Source organism: Oncorhynchus gorbuscha, linkage group LG13, assembly GCF_021184085.1.
Source record: "Oncorhynchus gorbuscha isolate QuinsamMale2020 ecotype Even-year linkage group LG13, OgorEven_v1.0, whole genome shotgun sequence".
NCBI classification, from domain to species: Eukaryota; Metazoa; Chordata; class Actinopteri; order Salmoniformes; family Salmonidae; genus Oncorhynchus; species Oncorhynchus gorbuscha.
Window position 1 is genome coordinate 77,219,364 of NC_060185.1, and position 21,704 is coordinate 77,241,067.

The 21,704-nt window shown below is 42.9% G+C and overlaps 1 protein-coding gene across 8 annotated transcripts in view; it reads left to right on the plus strand.

Moving 5' to 3' along the window:
• Window positions 1-21,704, plus strand: part of sept6 (septin 6) — a 42,841-nt gene that overhangs the window by 8,712 nt on the left and 12,425 nt on the right. For all 8 annotated transcript variants that reach the window (XR_006831465.1, XR_006831464.1, XM_046295807.1 and 5 more), the window contains 5 exons: window positions 8,513-8,708; window positions 10,025-10,211; window positions 15,438-15,599; window positions 17,509-17,605; window positions 18,513-18,681. Coding sequence is in view for 6 of the 8 variants with exons in the window: in XM_046295807.1 (XP_046151763.1) it covers window positions 8,513-8,708; window positions 10,025-10,211; window positions 15,438-15,599; window positions 17,509-17,605; window positions 18,513-18,681 (811 nt within the window). In the remaining 2 variants the exon portion in view is untranslated. The remainder of the gene's footprint in view (window positions 1-8,512; window positions 8,709-10,024; window positions 10,212-15,437; window positions 15,600-17,508; window positions 17,606-18,512; window positions 18,682-21,704) is intronic.

Below are 21,704 nucleotides of genomic sequence, written 5' to 3' on the forward strand. Positions count from 1 at the left end.
AGAGACACCACAACACTACATAAAGAGAGACACCACAAGACTACATAAAAAGAAACACCACAACACTACATAAAGAGAGACACCACAACACTACATAAAGAGAGACACCACAACACTACATAAAGAGAGACACCACAACACTACATAAAGAGAGACACCACAAGACTACATAAAGAGAGACACCACAAAACTACATAAAGAGACACCACAACACTACATAAAGAGAGACTACATAAAGAGAGACACCACAAAACTACATAAAGAGAGACACCACAACACTACATAAAGAGAGACACCACAACAACTACATAAAGAGAGACACCACAACACTACATAAAGAGAGACACCACAAAAACTACATAAAGAGAGACACCACAACACTACATATAGAGAGACACCACAACACTACATATAGAGAGACACCACAACACTACATAAAGAGAGACACCACAACACTACATAAACAGAGACACCACAACACTACATAAACAGAGACACCACAACACTACATAAAGAGAGACACCACAACACTACATAAACAGAGACACCACAACACTACATAAACAGAAACACCACAAGACTACATAAAGAGAGACACCACAACGCTACATAAACAGAGACACCACAACGCTACATAAAGAGAGACACCACAACACTACATAAAGAGAGACACCACCACACTACATAAAGAGAGACACCACAAGACTACATAAAGAGAGACACCACAAGACTACATAAAGAGAGACACCACAAGACTACATAAAAAGAGACACCACAACACTACATAGAGACACCACAACACTACATAGAGACACCACAACACTACATAGAGACACCACAACACTACATAAAGAGAGACACCACAAGACTACATAAAGAGAGACACCACAAGACTACATAAAGAGAGACACCACAACACTACATAAAGAGAGACACCACAACACTACATAAAGACACCACAACACTACATAGAGACACCACAACACTACATAGAGACACCACAACACTACATAGAGACACCACAATACTACATAAAGAGAGACACCACAACAACTACATAAAGAGAGACACCACAACACTACATAAAGAGAGACACCACAACACTACATAAACAGAGACACCACAACACCACATAACACTATATAGAGAAGCAGCAGCACCACATGGTACAAGCATTGTTAGGCGCAGACAGCACAAAAGGCAAAAAGGTAGCGACAACAATAATCAGGCGAAGCAGCTACTGTCAGCTAAGGTGTCCATGATTGAGACTTTGAATGTAGAGATGGAGATAAAACTGTCCAGTTTGAGTGTTTTGCAGCTCGTTCCAGTCTAGCTGAACTGAGAAGAGGAGCGACCCAGGGATGTATAATAGCAGCACAACATTGCTTAGAGTCAAGGGCAGTGGTGACATCATTGAGGACCTTTAAGGTTGCAGTGACACATCCATAACCTGAGCGGAAACCAGATTGCATACCAGTGAGAATACTATAGACATCAAGAAAGCCAGTCAGTTTATTATTGACAAGTTTTTCCAACATTTCTGATAAACAGGGCAAAATATAACAGTTAGGATCAGCTTAATCTCTCCCTTTAAATGAAGGATGCACCATGGCTGCCTTCCAAGCACTGGGAACCTTCCCAGAGAGGAGAGACAAGCTTGGTGATGATAGGGGCAGCAACCTTAAAGAAGAAAGGATCTAAATCATCTGAGCCAGATGTTTTTTTGGGGTCAAGTTTAAGGAGCTCCTTTAGCACCACAAAATCAGTGAACGCCTGCAGGGAGAAGCTGTGTAGGGGGGCAGGGGGAAAAGAGGGAGAAGCATCAGGACTAGTCAGATTAGAAGGGCTGGGAGATGAGGAAGTGTTTGATTGGCAAAGAGGCATCCAACAAAGAGGTCAGCCATACGCTCCTTGTCAGTAACAACATTAAGGTACATGGGCAGCTGTGAGGAGGAGGGTTTATTATCCAGGTCTTCACGGAGCAGTGGTGCGGGGTTAGTGGTGCGTGCTTGTTAACAATAACACTGAAAATATTTAAAAAGAAGGTCCAAGAATCGTCGACAGATGGGATCAAGCAGATTCTATACCAATTCAGGTCAGGCCATGAAGGAAGGTGGTTTATGCATTTCCCATTTTATGTCACCTAGCAGCACAAATTCAGACTTAGTGGGACCAGGAGAGAGCTTAGGGCAGGTAGGGTACAGGTCGGTGTTGATGGTGGATGATAACACCCAGCAACAGTCAACAAAGAGCTATTTGCTTAATGCTTAAAACCAGCAAATCAAATTGTGGAGACAACCGAGCACTGACCGGGTTCCTTGGTAAAGATTGACGTTCCACCAGCTTTGGAAGATATGTCTTGCCGAAAAAGATAATAACTAGAAAGGTTAACATCAGTGTTCAGAATACTCTTTCTTAACCTTGGCTCAGTAATGACCAACACATCTGGCTGGATAAGAGCTGTGAACCCACACTTTCAATTGATACATTTGAGGTAATAAGCTTCTAGTGTTATCGTGCAGAAAACCCAGGCTTCTAGTGCCTGCATGCTCCCATCCCTAGTGCCTGCTTTAGTGTTTGCCACTTGGCCTTAAATTGTATCCATTTGTTTTTCTCTGTTGCCTATGCTATTTAAATATTTAAATAATAAATCAAATTATTTCATCGTGTTAACGATGGCGGTTTGATTTCCAAGTTTTTGGTATACGTTTTTTCAAGATGAGTGATGAGAATGAATCGTCCAGCCCATTGGGTATCTCACTACAAGCCCATATGCCATGTCTTCAAATATGTAGACGGAAGGATTTAAAGTAATTTTACATATTGAAAACATTTTCATGTGCTAACATTTCGATAACCTAAACTGGGACATGCTTAAACCAAGTCATAAAGCAATGGGACTCCCTAAATCTTTCTTAGATTATTACCAAAAGCAATGGGACTCCCTAAATCTTTCATTAGATTATTACCAGTCCCACGAGGTATGACTCCAAACACCCAGAAAAGGCTACTCTCCTCAATGTTATCCTCACAAATAATCCTAATAGGTATCAGTCTGGTGTTTTCTGTAATGACCTTAGTGGTCAATGTTTTACAGCCTGTGTTCGTAATGGCTGCTCCGTGAATTGACCTGTCCTAATTTGTCATAAATGCTTGCTAAAAAACGTTAATGAGCAAGTCTTCCTTCATGTACTGGCCTCTGTATATGGTATAGAATCAGCTTGATACCCTCTATCGAAGATGCTTGGACATCCTTTTTTAATATTTTCAGTGGTATTGATAACAAACATGCCTCCATAAAGAAAATTTGAATTAAAAACAGGTTACGGCCCATCCTTTTTTAATATTTTCAGTGGTATTGATAACAAACATGCCTCTATAAAGAAAATTTGAATTAAAAACAGGTTCGGCCCCTGGTTCAACCTTGATCTTGCAGAGTTACTCCATCTCAAGAATTGTGTTTGGCGAAAGGCTCGGCACACGCATACTCAGGCTGACTGGGTCTCGTTCAGGCAAATGAGAAATAAGTGCACTCAGGCTATCCGGAAGGCCAAAGTTAGTTACTTTAAGGAGCAGTTCTCTCTCTGGGTCTAACCCAAAGAAGTTCTGGAAAACGGTTAAAGACCTGGAGAATAAACCCTCCTCCTCACAGCTGCCCATGTCCCTCAATGTTGTTGATGTGGTTTTTACTGACAAGAAAAGAAACACATTGCTGAACTCTTTAATTACCACTTCATTATGTCAGGATTCCTATTTGACTCAGCCATGCCTCCTTGCCCGTCCAACATTTCCTCATCTCTCACCCCTTTTAATGCAACGCTCCTCTCGCTTTATCCCCTGCCCGCTCCAAAGTTTCTCCCTGCAGGCGGTCACTTAGTCCGAGGTGCTAAAGGGGCTCCTTTAACTTGACCCCCAAAAAACATCTGGGTCAGACGGTTTAGACCCTTTCTTCTTTAAAGTTGGTGCCCCTATCATCGCCACGCCCATCTCCAACCTTTTTTTCTCTCCTCGCTGGGGAGTTTCCCATTGCTTGGAAGGCAGCCACGGTTCGTCCTTTATTTAAAGGGGATATCAAGCAGATCCTAACTGTTATAGGCCAATGTCTATTTAGCCCTGTTTATCAAAAGTGTTGGAAAAACTTGTCAATAATCAACTGACTGTCTTTCTTGATGTCTATAGTATTCGCTCTAGTATGCAATCTGGTTTCCGCTCAGGTTATGGATGTGTCACTGCAACCTTAAAGGTCCTCAATGATGTCATCATTGCCCTTGATTCTAAGCAATGTTGTGCTGCTATCTTTATTGACTTGGCTAAAGCTTTAGATACTGTAGATCATTCCATTCTTGTGGGCTGGCTAAGGAGTATTGGTGTCTCTGAGGGGTCTTTGGCTTGGTTTGCTAACTAACGCTCTCAAAGAGTGCAGTGTATAAAGCCAGAACATCTGCTGTCTCAGCCATTGCCTGTCACAAAGAGAGTACCCCAAGGCTAGATCCTAGGCCCCACGCTCTTCTCAATTTACATCAACAACATAGCTCAGGTAGCAGTAAGCTCACTCATCCATTTATATGCAGATGATGCTGTTTTATACTCAGCTGGCCCCTCCCCAGATTTTGTGTTAAACACTCTACAACAAAGCTTTCTTAATATCCAGCAAGTTTTCTCTGCCTTTAACCCTGTTCTGAACACCTCCAAAACAAAGGTCATGTGGTTGGGTAAGAAGAAGGACCCTCTCCCCATTGGTGTGATTACCTCCTCTGAGAGTTTAGAGCTTGAAGTAGTCACCTCAATACAAGTACTTGGGAGTATGGCTAGACGGTACACTATCCTACTCTCAGCACATATCAAAGCTGCAGGTTAAAGTTAAATCTAGACTTGGTTTCCTCTATCGTAATGGCTCCTCTTTCATCCCAGCTGCCAAACTAACCATGGTTCAGATGACCAACCTATCCGTGCTAGATTACGGAGACTAAATGTATAGATCGTCAGGTAAGGGTGCTCTCGAGCGGCTCGATGTCCTTTACCATTCGGCCATCAGATTTGCCACCAGTGCTCCTTATAGGACACATCTCTGCACTCCCCCCTATCTGAGATATATACTGCAGCCCTCATCCTCCACATACAACATCCGTTCTGCCAGTCACATTCTGTTAAAGTCCCCAAAGCACACACATCCCTGGGTCGCTCGTCTTTTCAGTTCCCTGCAGCTAGCGACTGGAACTAGCTGCAATAAACACTCAAACTGGACAGTTTTATCGCAATATCTTCATTCAAAGACTCAATCATGGACACTCTTACTGACAGTTGTGGCTGCTTTGCGTGATGTATTGTTGTCTCTATACCTTCTTGCCCATTGTGCTGTTGTCTGTGCCCAGTAATGTTAGTACCATGTTTTGTGCTGCTACCATTTTGTGCTGCTACCATATTGTTGTCTTGTTGTGTTGCTACCATGCTGTGTTGTCATGTGTTGCTGACTTGCTATGTTGTCTTAGGTCTTTTTAATTTTTTTATTTTATTTATTTCACCTTTATTTAACCAGGTAGGCTAGTTGAGAACAGGTTCTCATTTGCAACTGCGACCTGGCCAAGATAAAGCATAGCAGTGTGAACAGACAACACAGAGTTACACATGGAGTAAACAATTAACAAGTCAATAACACAGAGAAAAAAGGGGAGTCTATATACAATGTGTGCAAAAGGCATGAGGAGGTAGGCGAATAATTACAATATTGCAGATTAACACTGGAGTGATAAATGATCAGATGATCATGTACAGGTAGAGATATTGGTGTGCAAAAGAGCAGAAAAGTAAATAAATAAAAACTGTGGGGATGAGGTAGGTGAAAATGGGTGTGCTATTTACCAATAGATTATGTACAGCTGCAGCGATCGGTTAGCTGCTCAGCTAGCTGATGTTTGAAGTTGGTGAGGGAGATAAAAGTCTCCAACTTCAGCGATTTTTGCAATTCGTTCCAGTCACAGGCAGCAGAGTACTGGAACGAAAGGCGGCCGAATGAGGTGTTGGCTTTAGGGTTGATCAATGAGATACACCTGCTGGTGCGCGTGCTACGGATGGGTGTTGCCATCGTGACCAGTGAGCTGAGATAAGGCGGAGCTTTGCCTAGCATGGCCTTGTAGATGACCTGGAGTCAGTGGGTCTGGCGACGAATATGTAGCGAGGGCCAGCCGACTAGAGCATACAAGTCGCAGTGGTGGATAGTATAAGGTGCTTTAGTGACAAAACGGATGGCACTGTGATAAACTGCATCCAGTTTGCTGAGAAGAGTGTTGGAAGCAATTTTGTAGATGACGTCGCCGAAGTAGTGTAGTGTTGTGTTGTCTCTCTTGTCGTGATATGTTTTGTCCTATATTTTTTTAGCCCGTATCATTAACATGATATCCAAAAGGTCACACTTCGTAACCTAATATATCCGGTAATGAGCACCAAGCTCTGTTTACAGAGCGGCGCAGCTTTCTCAACAAAAACGGCGCGGCTTTCTCGACCCAAACAATTTGTCGTCGTCTTCAAGTTGTTTCCACGGGTTCGCAAAAATCTAAATTAGCATGACGAGCTGAATTGAATGTAAAAGACTGAAAATAAAACGTTTGCGGTATGCTCAGCGCTCCAATGACATTTCACAGAGATACGTTTGTTTCTGAAAGAAGTCTTCAGAAAAAGAACACAAACTTTGCATTAATATGAACAGTGTATACTAAACTATGATAATGTCATGTCTCAAAATCGATATAGATCTTACCTCTGTATTGTTTTATGTCCTCCGGATTGGAGAAGAAAGATGTCAGTTAGCCTTAATTCTCACACTATTTTTCTCTGGCCTCCGTTTATTTATTCGCCCTAATTTTGGCCATCCTACAAGGGTAAAACGGCCAATAAGTTTTGAACATATTTTGATAGAGATGAGGTTTGGACCATGGGTTTTCTTAGAGTGTTATCTACACAATGAACATATCATTTTACTCATTGGTCAAAAGACGCGTTTTTGATTGGACAGCCGTTTCCATTACACATGTCGCAAACATTCTTTTGGTGACATTGCTTTTGTCTAAATAAACCTGGCTCAATGGAAACCTGCCTATTGACAGATATAGTTTTCATATATTAGCCTTATTTTAAAGTAAATGGTCAATTTTGTCAATTTTGTTGAATGTAGGAAACAGATAATATAATTCAATTTTCCATACTCTAAATTACTTGAAAGTTATCAGTGGCACTCAAAACATTCAAAAGCAATGGCAGAAGCCCTAGAACCTCTATTATTACAGTCTACTCTATGAAGTCTGGTGTGTGTGGATCCCAGAAAGCAAAGCTGTTGTAAAATTGCACAGGCCTGCCTAAAGCTCAAGCCCCAGAAATGTGATCCGGAGGCATGTGGCAAGAACTTAATCGAAAGCAAAACATTTTGTCTTCACGAGACTTAGATTTCTTATGCTTTTTGCTGGTACATTCAAATGGAAACTTTTGGATGTCAGGGCCCCATCTTTAGCATGGGGTTCAGCTTGGGTCCCTGCCAAGCGAGATGCTTATCCAGTCCTGCCAATTTTCTATGAGGAGGATGAGAGACCACGGAAACATCTTGACGATGACCTGAGGTGGACTTAACCTCAGATGCAGGAAATGGGAGGGGAGAATCTGGCACTGTGCTGTTCCATTCTACCCCCCCTCCCCCTACACTATTTAGTGTGCACTCAGAGTGAAAGCCTGATGCCTTGTGAAAGGAAGACTAATATATCGTTGGCAGTGTAGAGCTCTGCGTGCTCTGAGTGTAGATGTGGTGTCTGATGAACAGAAGTAAGCCTAGGGTAGCATCCCAAATGGCACCCTATTCCCTATATAGTACACTACTTAGTGAATACGGTGCCATTTGGGATGTACAACTCGATTTTCTTGCACTGGGAAAGGAAGGTGCCATCTCACTCGATTGACAGCTTTGAACAGTGTGAGTTTGTCAGAACGCATCAGGACATCCGTGACTCAGACCCATGCAGCCATTTTTAGGATGGTCTGCTCTAGATATCAACTCTGGTGGACATAGGATTAGCTTGTTGTGCTGCGCCGCTGCAAGATGTCCCATTCAATGTAGTCAGAGGGAGGGGCTCACATAGCTAAATGTATAGGGGAGTGACAAATGGGAAGAGTCCATATAATTAACATTCTGGTTGCATTAGAGAGATATGCTCTGCAGCCCGAGTCCAAATTGTAAAACTGAAGTATTTTCAACAGGATGTACTGAATCCTGTAATGTACAGTATGGGAGAATATTTTAAGGCCACGTTTATTCTGAGAATGGCCCAATCTGGAATATACCCTGCTGTTCAATGCTAATTTCCATTAATGATATACTGTAACCTATACCCATTGACTCTAGAAGAATATAGCTTATGAATGGTTAATGAGCTTAGTAAAACTATCTCACACAAACCCAAACTCCAGATAGTAGAGTCCACAAAAAAATGACACAATGGTGAATGAACTGAAAGGTATGTGTGTATTTTAGGGGAGACGGGCCTGGGCAAGTCCACTCTCATGGACACCCTGTTCAACACCAAGTTCGAGGGTGAACCCACCCAGCACAACCAGCCGGGCGTGCAGCTCAAGTCCAACACCTACGAGCTCCAGGAGAGCAATGTGCGTCTCAAGCTGACCGTGGTCAACACTGTGGGCTTTGGAGACCAGATCAACAAAGAGGACAGGTGAGAGACAATGATGTAGATAAACATGAATATACTGTATGTCTGTCTTGTCTATCTGTCTGTTTTTGGGATTAGAACCCCAGGTTCCGCTTCATGTGTCTGAGATGCCCCCTATGACTTCATAGGACTTGAGGTCATCCCCTTTGGAGTCTGGTGGAACTTTAGGCATGACTCTTATGATGCCTCTCCCATACCTTATGAAAACAGTGAGTCACTGATAGATTTATTGTTAGACAATATGGATAACAGTAGTCTGACACTTGAGCCAGGAGTCTCAAGGGTTAAATTCTCTCTCCCTCCTGTCATGTGAACCTCATTCCTCGTCATGAGAGATCAGAGAGAGGATGGATGATGTCATGTGAGCACCAGGCAGCTCTCTCTAATCTCAGTCCTCAGTCTGTCCCAGACCTCTCTCGCTGCTCTGGTTAGGGCCCCGAGGGGGAGGCTGTGCTAGTTACAGGAACCCTCATGTAGGTCAGCGCTCCAGGTTCAAACTGCTTCACATCACTATCAAATGGTGGCTGGATGAGGGTGAGCTAAGGGCTTGCAGTTTACCTCGGATGAGTTTCTTATGAGGGGGAGTGGAGTTGGGAAGAGGTGTGTGGGAAGAGGTGTGTGTGTGTGTCTGTGCACTCACACGTGTGTGTGTTGAAGGGCAGAGGTAAAACCTGTGTTTAATCAGAGGTTCCTATCCGCCTTCGGCTGTGCGGTGAATCTTCCCCTTCCTTGTTGATGGTATGCCTCTCCTCTGCTCCCTGATCCGTGCGCTCCCACGTCTCTTCCCCACCATGTTCTGCCTGATGACTCCCAGCTAATGAGACCCAACTCAGCTGAATGATGGATCAGCAGATCACTATTATGGAGCTGAGCTGTACTCACTTAGCATCCAGCTACCTCCCACTGACAACACTCTGGGATTAAAGTACAAACTGGCTTAAATCTGTCACTTAAAGGGATACTTCTGGATTTTGGCTCTGAAGCCCTTTATCTACTCCCCCAGAGTCAGATTAACCATGTGTGTGTCAGCTGGCATACTGGATGCAGAGACATAAAAATGGTATCCATAAGTTCGTCTGACTCTGGGGAAATAGGTAAAGGGCTTCATTGCCAAAATCCCTTTAAGAGAGGCTTTACAACACCCTCTCATATTCTATGGTGGTGGAAAGGTAAAGGTATAGCCTACCCTTAATCCTATATGACTATAGTAAGACACATTTTCTCTTTTTGGTGCACAGCTACATCTTCATTCCGGTTTCCTTATCAGCTGTTTATGGTGTGTTTATAACACCTTGAAACACATGCTTTTCTCTCCTCAGCTACAAGTCTATTGTGGAGTTTATCGACACCCAGTTTGAGGCCTATCTGCAGGAGGAGCTGAAAATCAAGCGCACGTTACACAGCTACCATGACACACGCATCCATGCCTGTCTGTATTTCATCGCGCCCACCGGACACTCCCTCAAGTCCCTGGACCTGGTCACTATGAAGAAACTGGACAGCAAGGTGGGCTGCAAGGCTAGCTAATGACAGTATGATTCCAATGGTTCACTGAGTTCAAATCCTGCGTGGGACAGATATAGTACACTGAGTTGACCTATATGTGTCACTGTCAAGGTTGGCTTCTTTGTAATCCGCTTTGGAAAAAGATATCTGCTAAATTACCATATTATGCAATTAATTCATTAAACTGCTGATTTGAAGTGCCACTTGAAAAGCAGCTTCCCTAATATGATAACCTCGGGTTGAAGAGTTACATTTTTTTCATAGCTATTTATAAAATGCAGGGGGAAAAGAGAAAGCTCTCTAGCCTCAAGATGATGTCACCATGTAGATGCAGGGCATCATTGATGTCATCGCAGAGCATCGTGGCTCATAAACTCTTCTACACCATTTGCACGCTCAAAGATGGGCTCCTGTCCCGTGACGGTGTAGGTCAGCCGTGAAACGGCCCTTGGTCGTCATGGTGACACTAACTCTATTTTTCTAAGGCCAACCCAAAAGGCCCTATTTGCATAGAAACTTCCTGACTTTCGAGTGTTTGCCAGAGCAGCTGTACCCTAGCCACCTTCCAGCCTCTGTGATCCAAAGCAGAAGCCTCCCTGTGTAGGCAGGCAGCTACAATGAAACAAAGCCTGTTGCATAGAAGGGAGTGCAGTGTCTCTTGAGTTTATGTGTGAGAAGTGGTGGTGGGTGTTGTTTGACAAAGACCCCCCTGCATCCTCAGGCCTCCTCTTTCGTCCTATGCCTCCATTGAAGCAGATATTCTGGCATATCCCTTCCCTATCTCTTCATGTTCTGATTTTGACACCAATCATGGGGTCTGGAGGATGTGTTTCTTCTGAACCAGCTGGATCAGTAGGCTCTCATCATTAACATTGTGTTTAGAGATCTCTTCACAAGATAGATCCTGCGTTAGAGATGGACTAGTACTACCCTCTCTGGTAAATGCTCTTACTGCTCTGCTGTCAATTTTTCTATCTTTGCTTCGTTCCAAGCTCTGATTATGGCGGAAATGCACATAGATATGCCCAAATCAAACATCCCTGAAGCTAGGTGTTCAGATATAAAAAGACATGTTACATTTCTAGCTGTTGTATCTGTCTGCATGATATCCCTGCTGTAGACCAAGGCACAAGGCATCCAGAGAAGCATAAGAAAGGGAGGTGTAGGCCCAGATCTCAAGGTCTATTTATATCCTGTCTTGGCCAGATGTTCCCCACTTGTCTCAGGGGTTTAGCTAGCTAGCTGTGATGTAATGACCTGGCTGCATAGGACATGCTCGCATCATCCGGCCCCGCTCTGCTACCTTCCAGCTGAGGTCTCCCCAGCAAACACAGAACGTACCCGTAATGTTCCCAGAAGGTTCCCCTTTGGTTATTTTCTAGCTGGGTACACTCTCCAATCAGAACACCAGCTTGATGCTGCTGCACAATATAGGCTAAACCCAGCAGCTTGGGTACAACTTTGGTTTGATATGGGTTTAGTAGCCCATACAGAAAAAGCATATAATAACCTAGATTTTAACAACCAACATATATGTACATGTATTTAAGTGTATGTAAATTACAGATATAAATATATGTTTAAGCCATTAAAAAAATGTCTGTTTTCATATATTTCTACATATGTTTCTGTATTTAAATATATGCTGTGGAAATAGATTTTGACAGTATGCTGTGGTTGGTTGTAAAATATATTCCCAAATATATTTTAGAATTATAAATTGGATGGTTTGCCGTGGTATATCAGACCGTATACCATGGGTATGACTAAACATTTGTTTTTACTGCTCTAATTATGTTGGTAACTAGTTTATAATAGCAATGATGCACCTCTGGGTTTGTCATATATGGTCAATATACCACGGCTAAGGGCTGTGGCCTAGAAATGTGTTGCGTCGTGGATATGAACAGCTCTTAGCCGTGGTATATTGGCAATATATTGGCAATATACCACACCCCTCTCGGGCCTCATTGCTTAAATAGACACTGAGTGTACAAAACATTAGGACCCATTTCCATGACATAGATTGACCAGGTGAATCCAGTTGAAAGCTATGCTCCATTAATGATGTCATTTGTTAAATATACTTCAATCAGTGTAGATGAAGGGGAGGAAACAGGTTAAAGAAGGATTTTTAAGCCTTGAGACATAGATTGTGGTTTTGTGCCATTCAGAAGGTGAATGGGCAAAATATTGAAGTGCCTTTGAACGGGGTATGCTAATAGGTGTCAGACGCACCGGTTTGAGTGTGTCAAGAACTGCAACGCTGCTGGGTTTTTCACACTCAACAGTTTCCCGCGTGTATCAAGAATGGTCCACCACCCAAAGGACATCCAGCCAACTTGACACAACTGTGGGAAGCATTGGAGTCAACATGAACCTGTGGAACACTTTCGACACATTGTAGAGTCCATCCCCCGATGAATTGAGGCTGTTCCGAGGGCAAAAGGGGGTGCAACTCAATATTAGGAAGGTGTTCCTTATGTTTTGTACATTGTATGTTGCCATGTATTTTATGAATGGACCATTTAGCTTTTTATACCACGTACTGTAGCTAGCCTACATTCAAATTAAATGCATAGAACTACATAGTTCAGCACTAAATCACAACAGCATGCCCTAGGGAGTTTTTCCTAGCCACCGTGCTTCTACAACTGCATTGCTTGCTGTTTGGGGTTTTAGGCTGGGTTTCTGTACAGCACTTTGTGACATCAGCTGATGTAAGAAGGGCTTTATAAATAAATGTGATTGTATACTTTGAATGACCAACTAAAAGAGTGCTTTCAAAATGTTTTTGCTCAAATAACTTGGTCTATTGTTGAATTGTGGCACGGGAGTCACAGGTTGAATCTGAAACACAAAATATAATGTACAAATGACCACTTTGCACTTAACATCTTTATTTGAACATAATGTCTCTGAATATCAAATGCGGATTCCTTCATCTTCAATGTACATTTTCAGACTTACAAGTTGACAGTTACCCTACGGATAATGCAGAGATAGTCAGTGAAACAATTCCACACAAGATAAAGAATTAGTGGTTAATGTTCATGAACATTAAATTGAGACTTACAATGCATATTCCTTCACCTCCCGTGTCAATTGCAGATTCACAAGTTGACAGTTACCGTGTGGATAATGCAGAGATTGAGTCGGCTAAAAAATTGCTGCACCCCCAGCTTCAAACATTTTCCCGCGGCTATGGAGACAAAGTCATTGAAACAATCCCACACAAGAGGGCTCATGTTCATGAACACATTTTAATTTAATAGGGAACTACCTAGCTAAAGGACAATGACCCAACACACCTCCAGGCTGTGTAAGGGCTATTTTACCAAGAAGGAGAGTGATGGAGTGCTGTATCAGATGACCTGGCCTCCAAAATCCCTTGACCTCAACCAAATTGAGATGGTTTGGGATGAGTCGGGCCGCAGAGTGAAGGAAAAGCAGCCAACAAGTGCTCAGCATATGTGGGAACTCCAGACCAACTCCAGACCAAAGGACACATTTTCACCGGTCTAATTGATCATGTTTCTTGGCCCAAGCAAGTTTCTTTTTTTTGGTGTCCTTTAGTAGTGGCTTCATTACAGCAATTTGACCATGAAGGCCTGATTCACACAGTCTCCTCCTCTGAACAGTTAATGTTGACATGTGTCTGTTACTTGAACACTATGATGCATTTATTTGGGCTGAAATATATGAGGCTGGTAACTCTAATGAACCTGTCCTCTGCAGCAGAGGAGTCTTCCATTCCTTTGGTGGTCCTCATAAGAGCCAGTTTCATCATAGCGCTTGATGGTTTTTGCGACTGCACTTGAAGAAACTTTCAATGTTCTTGACATTTTCCGTATTGACTGGAAGATATGATATGAAGATGTCTTAAAGTAATGATGGACTGTCATTTCACTTTGCTTATTTGAGCTGTTTTTGCCATAATATTGACTGTTTTACCAAATAGAGCTATCTTCTGTATACCCCCCAACTTATCACAACACAACTGATTGGCTCAAGCACATTAAGAAGGAAATTTCACAAATTAACGTTTAACTTGGCACACCTGTTAATTGAATTCCAGGTGGCTACCTCATGAAGATGGTTGAGAGAATGCCAAGCGTGTGCAAAGCTGTCATCAAGACAAAGGGTGGCTATTTGAAAATTCTCAAATATAATATATATTTACATTTGTTTAACACTTTTTTGGTTACTACATGATTCCATATGTGTTATTTCATAGTTTCGATGTCTTCACTATTATTCTACAATATAGAAAATTGTAAGAATAAAGGAAAAACCCATGAATGAGAAGGTGTTCTAAAACTTTTGACCGGTAGTGTATATATTTTATTGAAATGTATTCCAATGTATTATTTTTCGTATAGGAGTGTTTTGTATGTGTTTATTATAGATTAAGCTTAGTCTTGTACTTACAAATTATCAATGCAGAAGCTCCAGGGAAAAGGGCTTTTTAATCCAGGACTAGGCTTAATCTGTATCGGGAAACAAACCCTTAATGTGTGGAGCTGAGAGGTTTTGGATCAAATGATTATAAGATTATCTTGATCTACATTGTTTTCATGGGCTCTGATTTGAAAGTACAGCCAATTTAGTTTCAGTATTATTTTTTTTGTCCTGCTGAAAGCGGAGGGTTGTAAAATTGCATTTGACATGAGCCTCAAAGCTCTGTTCCTTATTTAGCTACATCCCAATGTGTGGGCATTATTTGTTCACACCTTGTCACTGTCAGCCCATCATAACAATCCTTCATCTGCTCTGCTCCCTAGCTGCTAGCATGCACTTTGTACTAAATATTGTAATCCTGATTTTAAAACTTGATGCAAGTCTGTAAAAAACAAACAAATCAATGCCTGTGTTTTAGTATGTATTTTGAATGATTGTTTTGTCTATGTGCCTGTGTAACCGATGTGAAATGGCTACCTAGTTAGCGGTGGTGCGCACTAATAGCGTTTCAATCGGCGACGTCACTCGCTCTGAGACCTGAAGTAGTTGTTCCCCAAGCTCTGCAAGGGCCCTGGCTTTTGTGGAGCGATGGGTAACGATGCTTCGTGGGTGACTGTTGTTGATGTGTGCAGAGGGTCCCTGGTTCGAGCCCGGGTACGGGCGAGGGGACGGAAGCTAATACTGTTACACCTGCACATATCATTTCCTCATTTGCGGAGAGCCTAATAACATTTTCTGATCTATTTTCATCTCCTCAAACAACAGGTCAACATCATCCCCATCATCGCCAAATCAGACGCCATCTCCAAAAGCGAGCTGACCAAGTTCAAGATCAAGATCACCAGTGAGCTGGTCAGCAACGGTGTTCTGATCTACCAATTCCCCATCGACGATGAGACGGTGGCAGAGATCAACTCCACCATGAACGTAAGATAACCCTTCTATGATGCTGCTCATTTGAGTTCAGCAGCATTTCAGAAGGTTATACAGACTTACTAGTTAAATCAAATCAAAATCAAATCAAATCAAATTTTATTTGTCACATACACATGGTTAGCAGATGTTAATGCGAGTGTAGCGAAATGCTTGTGCTTCTAGTTCCGACAATGCAGTGATAACCAACAAGTAATCTAACTAACAATTCCAAAACTACTGTCTTATACACAGTGTAAGGGGATAAGGAACATGTACATAAGGATATATGAATGAGTGATGGTACAGAGCAGCATACAGTAGATGGTATCGAGTACAGTATATACATATGAGATGAGTGTGTAGACAAAGTAAACAAAGTGGCATAGTTAAAGTGGCTAGTGATACATGTGTTACATAAGGATGCAGTCGATGATGTAGAGTACAGTATATACATATGCATATGAGATGAATAATGTAGGGTAAGTAACATTATATAAGGTAGCATTGTTTAAAGTGGCTAGTGATATATTTACATCATTTCCCATCAATTCCCATTATTAAAATGGCTGGAGTTGGGTCAGTGTCAATGACAGTGTGTTTGCAGCAGCCACTCAGTGTTAGTGGTGGCTGTTTAACAGTCTGATGGCCTTGAGATAGAAGCTGTTTTTCAGTCTCTCGGTCCCAGCTTTGATGCACCTGTACTGACCTCGCCTTCTGGATGATAGCGGGGTGAACAGGCAGTGGTTCGGGTGGTTGATGTCCTTGATGATCTTTATGGCCTTCCTGTAACAACGGGTGGTGTAGGTGTCCTGGAGGGCAGGTAGTTTGCCCCCGGTGATGCGTTGTGCAGTCCTCACTACCCTCTGGAGAGCCTTACGGTTGAGGGCGGAGCAGTTGCCGTACCAGGCGGTGATACAGCCCGCCAGGATGCTCTCGATTGTGCATCTGTAGAAGTTTGTGAGTGCTTTTGGTGACAAGCCAAATTTCTTCAGCCTCCTGAGGTTGAATAGGCGCTGCTGCGCCTTCTTCACGACGCTGTCAGTGTGAGTGGACCAATTCAGTTATAGTTGAGAAGTATGAGAGTGACTGACAAGGTTTGGTTAGGAAGAAATATCAAGTGAATACGATAGTTTGATGCTTTCATGGATTTTCTTTTTGTGAGGCCAAGTAATACAATATAGATGTAGTTGTGTATCTGTACCCCTCGAGTGAGTTTCCTTTCACTATGAGTTGTGAGTCATTTAGTCTGTTAATTCTCAGAACATTGAAACAGCAGCACTAGAGCAGGATACGAGCACCATCTGTGTCCTCCTCCTCCACCAGTCCAGTACAGTGTATGACAATCAGCTAGCTCTTGCTACAGGAAGCTCTGTGTGGGAAAGGGTCCCTGGCCGCTGACTAACGGGCCGGGGTTAAATGAGTGGACCATGAGGAGTGACATAAGCGAGTGGAGAATGCCAATGCTTCTGACTGAGCAGAACCCAGTTGATTTGCGTTACTCAATTAGCTCTCAAGACTCTCGCCCTCCGATCTCACGAAGACGCCACCACTCTGGCAGAAAGGCCACCCACTCCGATCACTGCAGTCAGAAGCCCTTGCTGTTGGATGAATGGAACGTGTATTAACTTGCAATATAGACCTAACATGATTCACATCACCTGCAATTAACTTTGTGTTAGGTTCACTCTGCCAATTGTTTTGCCTGTCAAGAGATGTTCTCCAATTGATCCAAATCTAAACAAATAAATAATCAAGTTGTGTAATGGAGTGATAACATGGAATGATAATTGCAGGAAGTGTCAATAGTGTGTGTGCTTGCATGATGTGTGTGATATGTGTGTTGTGTTTGATAAAAAGAGAAAAGGGCAGAAAGATGGACTCAGGTGTCACTGCACTAACGAGAATCCCTTCTGCTCCGCAGGCCCATTTGCCGTTCGCCGTGGTGGGAAGCACGGAGGAAGTGAAGATCGGCAACAAGATGGTGAAAGCGCGGCAGTACCCCTGGGGGACTGTACAGGGTAAGCTAGGTCACGTACAACAGGAGAAATGAGAGGGGGGGGTGTCCTTCCATTTTTGGCCGCCATTTCCCTCCCACTCATTCCGCCCCATCTCCCTTAACAACTACATTCATACCGTCAAGAGGGAAGCTATCACTGCTGCTTATGTAATCTCATTCAAGTTTGTCTATTTAACAATGCATGCGCCCACTCTTCCATAACTGTATGAGCTACAGCAGCGGTTGCTTGAGTCATGTCACAAATTTCTGAGGGTTCTATGGGATTGATTTATTTCAAACGAGTCAATAATGCTTGAAAAGTGGTAGGTCATGAAACCTGTGAGCATTATCAGGGTAAGTCACTGATTTACCATAGGAATACAGATGTGAAACATCTCGTATTCTCAGTATATCAAATGACAAGATATTCAAATTATATGACACTTCCTCCGTATTCCCACACCTTATCACCTGTCAATTTGTTATTTGGCCACCTTACGTGGCCCTCCGCTAGATTCTAAAACCAGAAATGAACCTTCCATAGGGAATGAATGGAGCTGTGTAAATTTGTTATTAGTGTTCAGTGAGTATTACACATACCTGCACATTTCAATCACAGTTTAATCAGAAATGTGTTTAAAACAAGCAATTATGTAAGTTGTGAATGTGTGGTTCTGGTCTTTTACAATGGCTGTTTGTTCAATCTGTAGTGGTTAATGGATTGACCCACGTTGTCAACCAGTGGTAGTGTTTTAATCAAACGCTGTTGAGTAGTAGCTGTCTTACGTGTGTGTGTGTGTGTGTGTGTGTGTGTGTGTGTGTGTGTGTGTGTGTGTGTGTGTGTGTGTGTGTGTGTGTGCGTGTGCGTGTGCGTGTGCGTGTGCGTGTGCGTGCGTGCGCGTGCGTGTGTGTGTGTGTGTTGTCGGCAGTGGAGAATGAAAACCACTGTGACTTTGTGAAGCTGAGAGAGATGCTAATCAGGGTGAACATGGAGGATCTTAGAGAGCAGACTCACACCAGACACTACGAGCTCTACCGTCGCTGCAAGCTGGAGGAGATGGGCTTCAAGGACACAGACCCTGACTGCAAACCCTTCAGGTGAGGCTGCTTCTCTCCATATTTCCTCCTTACTTCCTGTTTCCTCTTAACTCCCTACATCCCTCAGAGACTGTGTCCCGATTCTCCACCCTGCTACACACTCCTTGTCGTGGATTTAACAATGGTGTAAACTGCCTCCACAGGGAAACCTTTTGTCTGGTTATTTATTTTCTTTAGCCACAAAACCCCTAGCAACAATAATTAGAGCTCATGGCTCAATCCGGGGCATAGAGATTGGTAGAGATCAATATATGACATCATTGTATGCAGATTACATTTGACTTTATTGATCTAAACCAGAACATTCTCTGACATGCCTTTTATTACTGTTGGACACATGGTGCTGTGTCCATAGTCAAAGTAAATTGGGAGAACTGAAATATTGCCCATTTGTAATCATGACTTCTCAAGCTTAGAAAATACATCTAAGTGGAAATAGACAAAGACATATGACATCCCTGGGTGTACTGATACCATGCAGTCTGGAGGAGGCATATAAAATCAATTACTCTCCTTTAATAGATAGGTTGAATCCGATGTTCAGAGATGGAGATCTCTCCCTTTCTCTATGATTCATAGGGTCAACATAATCTAAATTAATATATTAATAAGGTTGATGTATTTATTCCAGGCCCTGCCAGTTTCAATTCCATCCAACTTTTTAAAATAAAATGGCCTGCTCCAACTTTAATTGGAATGGAAAGACCTCAAGAGTCAAATTGACTGTTTAATACTTCCTCTTGAAAGCTGGAGTTCTTGGACTACCTCATAGGAAGATGTATTACAGGGCTGTACAACTGCTTTCACTTAAACAATGGAAATCAGTCTATCCTCCTATCCATGGAGGACTATTGAAGCCGTACATGTAATACGTTGTGATCTATATTCACTATATTCACTACTAAAAACAGACAGTCCAATGATTCTCAATGTCATTAATGTTTTGGAAAATGTACATTAATTCATGAGGTGGAAAGAACAAATATCGCCAGGCACCCCTATTTGGAATAACCCCACCTTACCTCCAGTGTTTAATGATAACACCTTTAACACCTTTAAGTCCTTGTTCCAAAGTGGCATTATGAATTTTGAACATGGATCTCTACTAATTCAATCAATTACAAGAAAGACTTGGATTATCCAAGGCCGATTTCTTTTAAGTTCTTCCATTCAGAAAGCTTATTCAATCACTTCAACAGAATCTGGATGAACCGACGGCTTCTAGCATAGAAAAAATACGGAAAGAGGCTGCTACGCTAAAGAAGTTGATTGCCAAGTTATATCAAGGGTTGATTTAAACTCTACCAGATGGTTCAGAACCTAGATGGAAACCATGGGAAACCGATCTAAAGGAAGAAATTGAGGAGAACTATTGGTCACAGATATGTTCCAAGATGGCATAGCAGTCGGATGTCTATTTGTCCTGTCCCGTCCCATGTATATATAGTTTTCTTCGTATATATTTTTTATATTTTTAATCTCAATTTCCATCTACGGACTCAACATACTCTCCTGCAACCCTCCTCACCCAATGTGGTACGGATCTGCAATGCTTTTACACTTTGGAACTGGAACCTCCATTAGAAGCTAGCCAGCTAACTAGCTACTAGCTAGTTGTCAGTTAGCCAGTGCTAGCGGTCATCACCGTTAACTCGGACATTAGCCAGCCTCAGTCCGGTCAATTCCTGCCAGTCTGCACAGCGCGATATCAACCCAGAGAATATCGGACTGCTTTTTCCATACCACATCTCTGGATTCCTACCGCAAGCTCTGAAGCTTTACACCGGATCATCGCAGCTAGCTAGCTGCTATCTGAGTGCCTACTCCTGGCTAACGTCTCTGTCCCGAAGCAAGCACCAGTTAGCCTGGAGCAAGCCTCGAGCTAGGCCCATCTCCCGGCTAGCCAAAGACGTCCTTCAGCCAATTCTTGGGCTACAATAACTATTTTGCCAATTGGCCAGGACCCTTTTCCTGCCGACATGGAGCCCCACCGATCCATCACGACCGGTCTACCGACGTAACTGTCCGTGGGGGTCTCAACAGGCTATTCTGTTACGATGTCGCCGAAGAATCATCTACTAGCCCCGGCCCGCTAGCTTTTCTGAACGATGTGTCCCCTGCTCGCCTAGCGTAGTAGTGACTACAGAACGGCACCCTGACTCACCTATTGCTGCTCCTTTGACCCTTTGACCCAATGATCACTCAGCTACTACAGCTGATGCCCTCTGGACTGTTTCAATAACACGGCACCTCTTTTTGTTTACTTGTCGGCCCCAGCCTGAAACTCAGGTACTGTATGTACCTAACTAACCCGCCCGCCCATTCATCGCCAATTACCCGTTGTTGTCTTAGCTCTCCTGATCAACACCTGTGTTTGCTTTATGTCTCTCTCTAATGTCAATATGCCTTGTCTACTGCTGCCTTGGCTAGTTCTTACTGTTTTATTTCACTGTAGAGCCCTCAGTCCCGCTCAAAATGCCTTAGATAGCTCTTTTGTCCCACCCCATGCACATGCGGAGACCTCACCTGGCTTAAATGGTGCCTCCAGAGATGAAACCTCTCTCATTTTCACTCAATGCCTAGGTTTACCTCCACTATACTCACATCTTACCTTACCATTGTCTGTACGTTATGCCCTGAATGTATTCTACCATGCCCAGAAATCGGCTCCTTTTATTCTCTGTCCCCAACGCACTAGACGACCAGTTCTTATAGCCTTTAGCCTTACCCTTATCCTACTCCTCCTCTTTTTCTCTGGTGATGTAGAGGTTAACCCAGGCCCTGTAGTCCCCAGTTCCACTCCTATTCCCCAGGCGCTATCTTTTGTTGACTTCTGTAACCGTAAAAGCCTTGGTTTCATGCATGCTAACATTAGAAGCCTCCTCCCTAAGTTTGTTTCATTCACTGCTTTAGCACACTCCACCAACCCTGATGTCCTAGCCGTGTCTGAATCCTGGCTTAGGAAGGCCACCAAAAATTCTGAAATTTCCATTCCTAACTACAACATTTTCCTCCAAGATAGA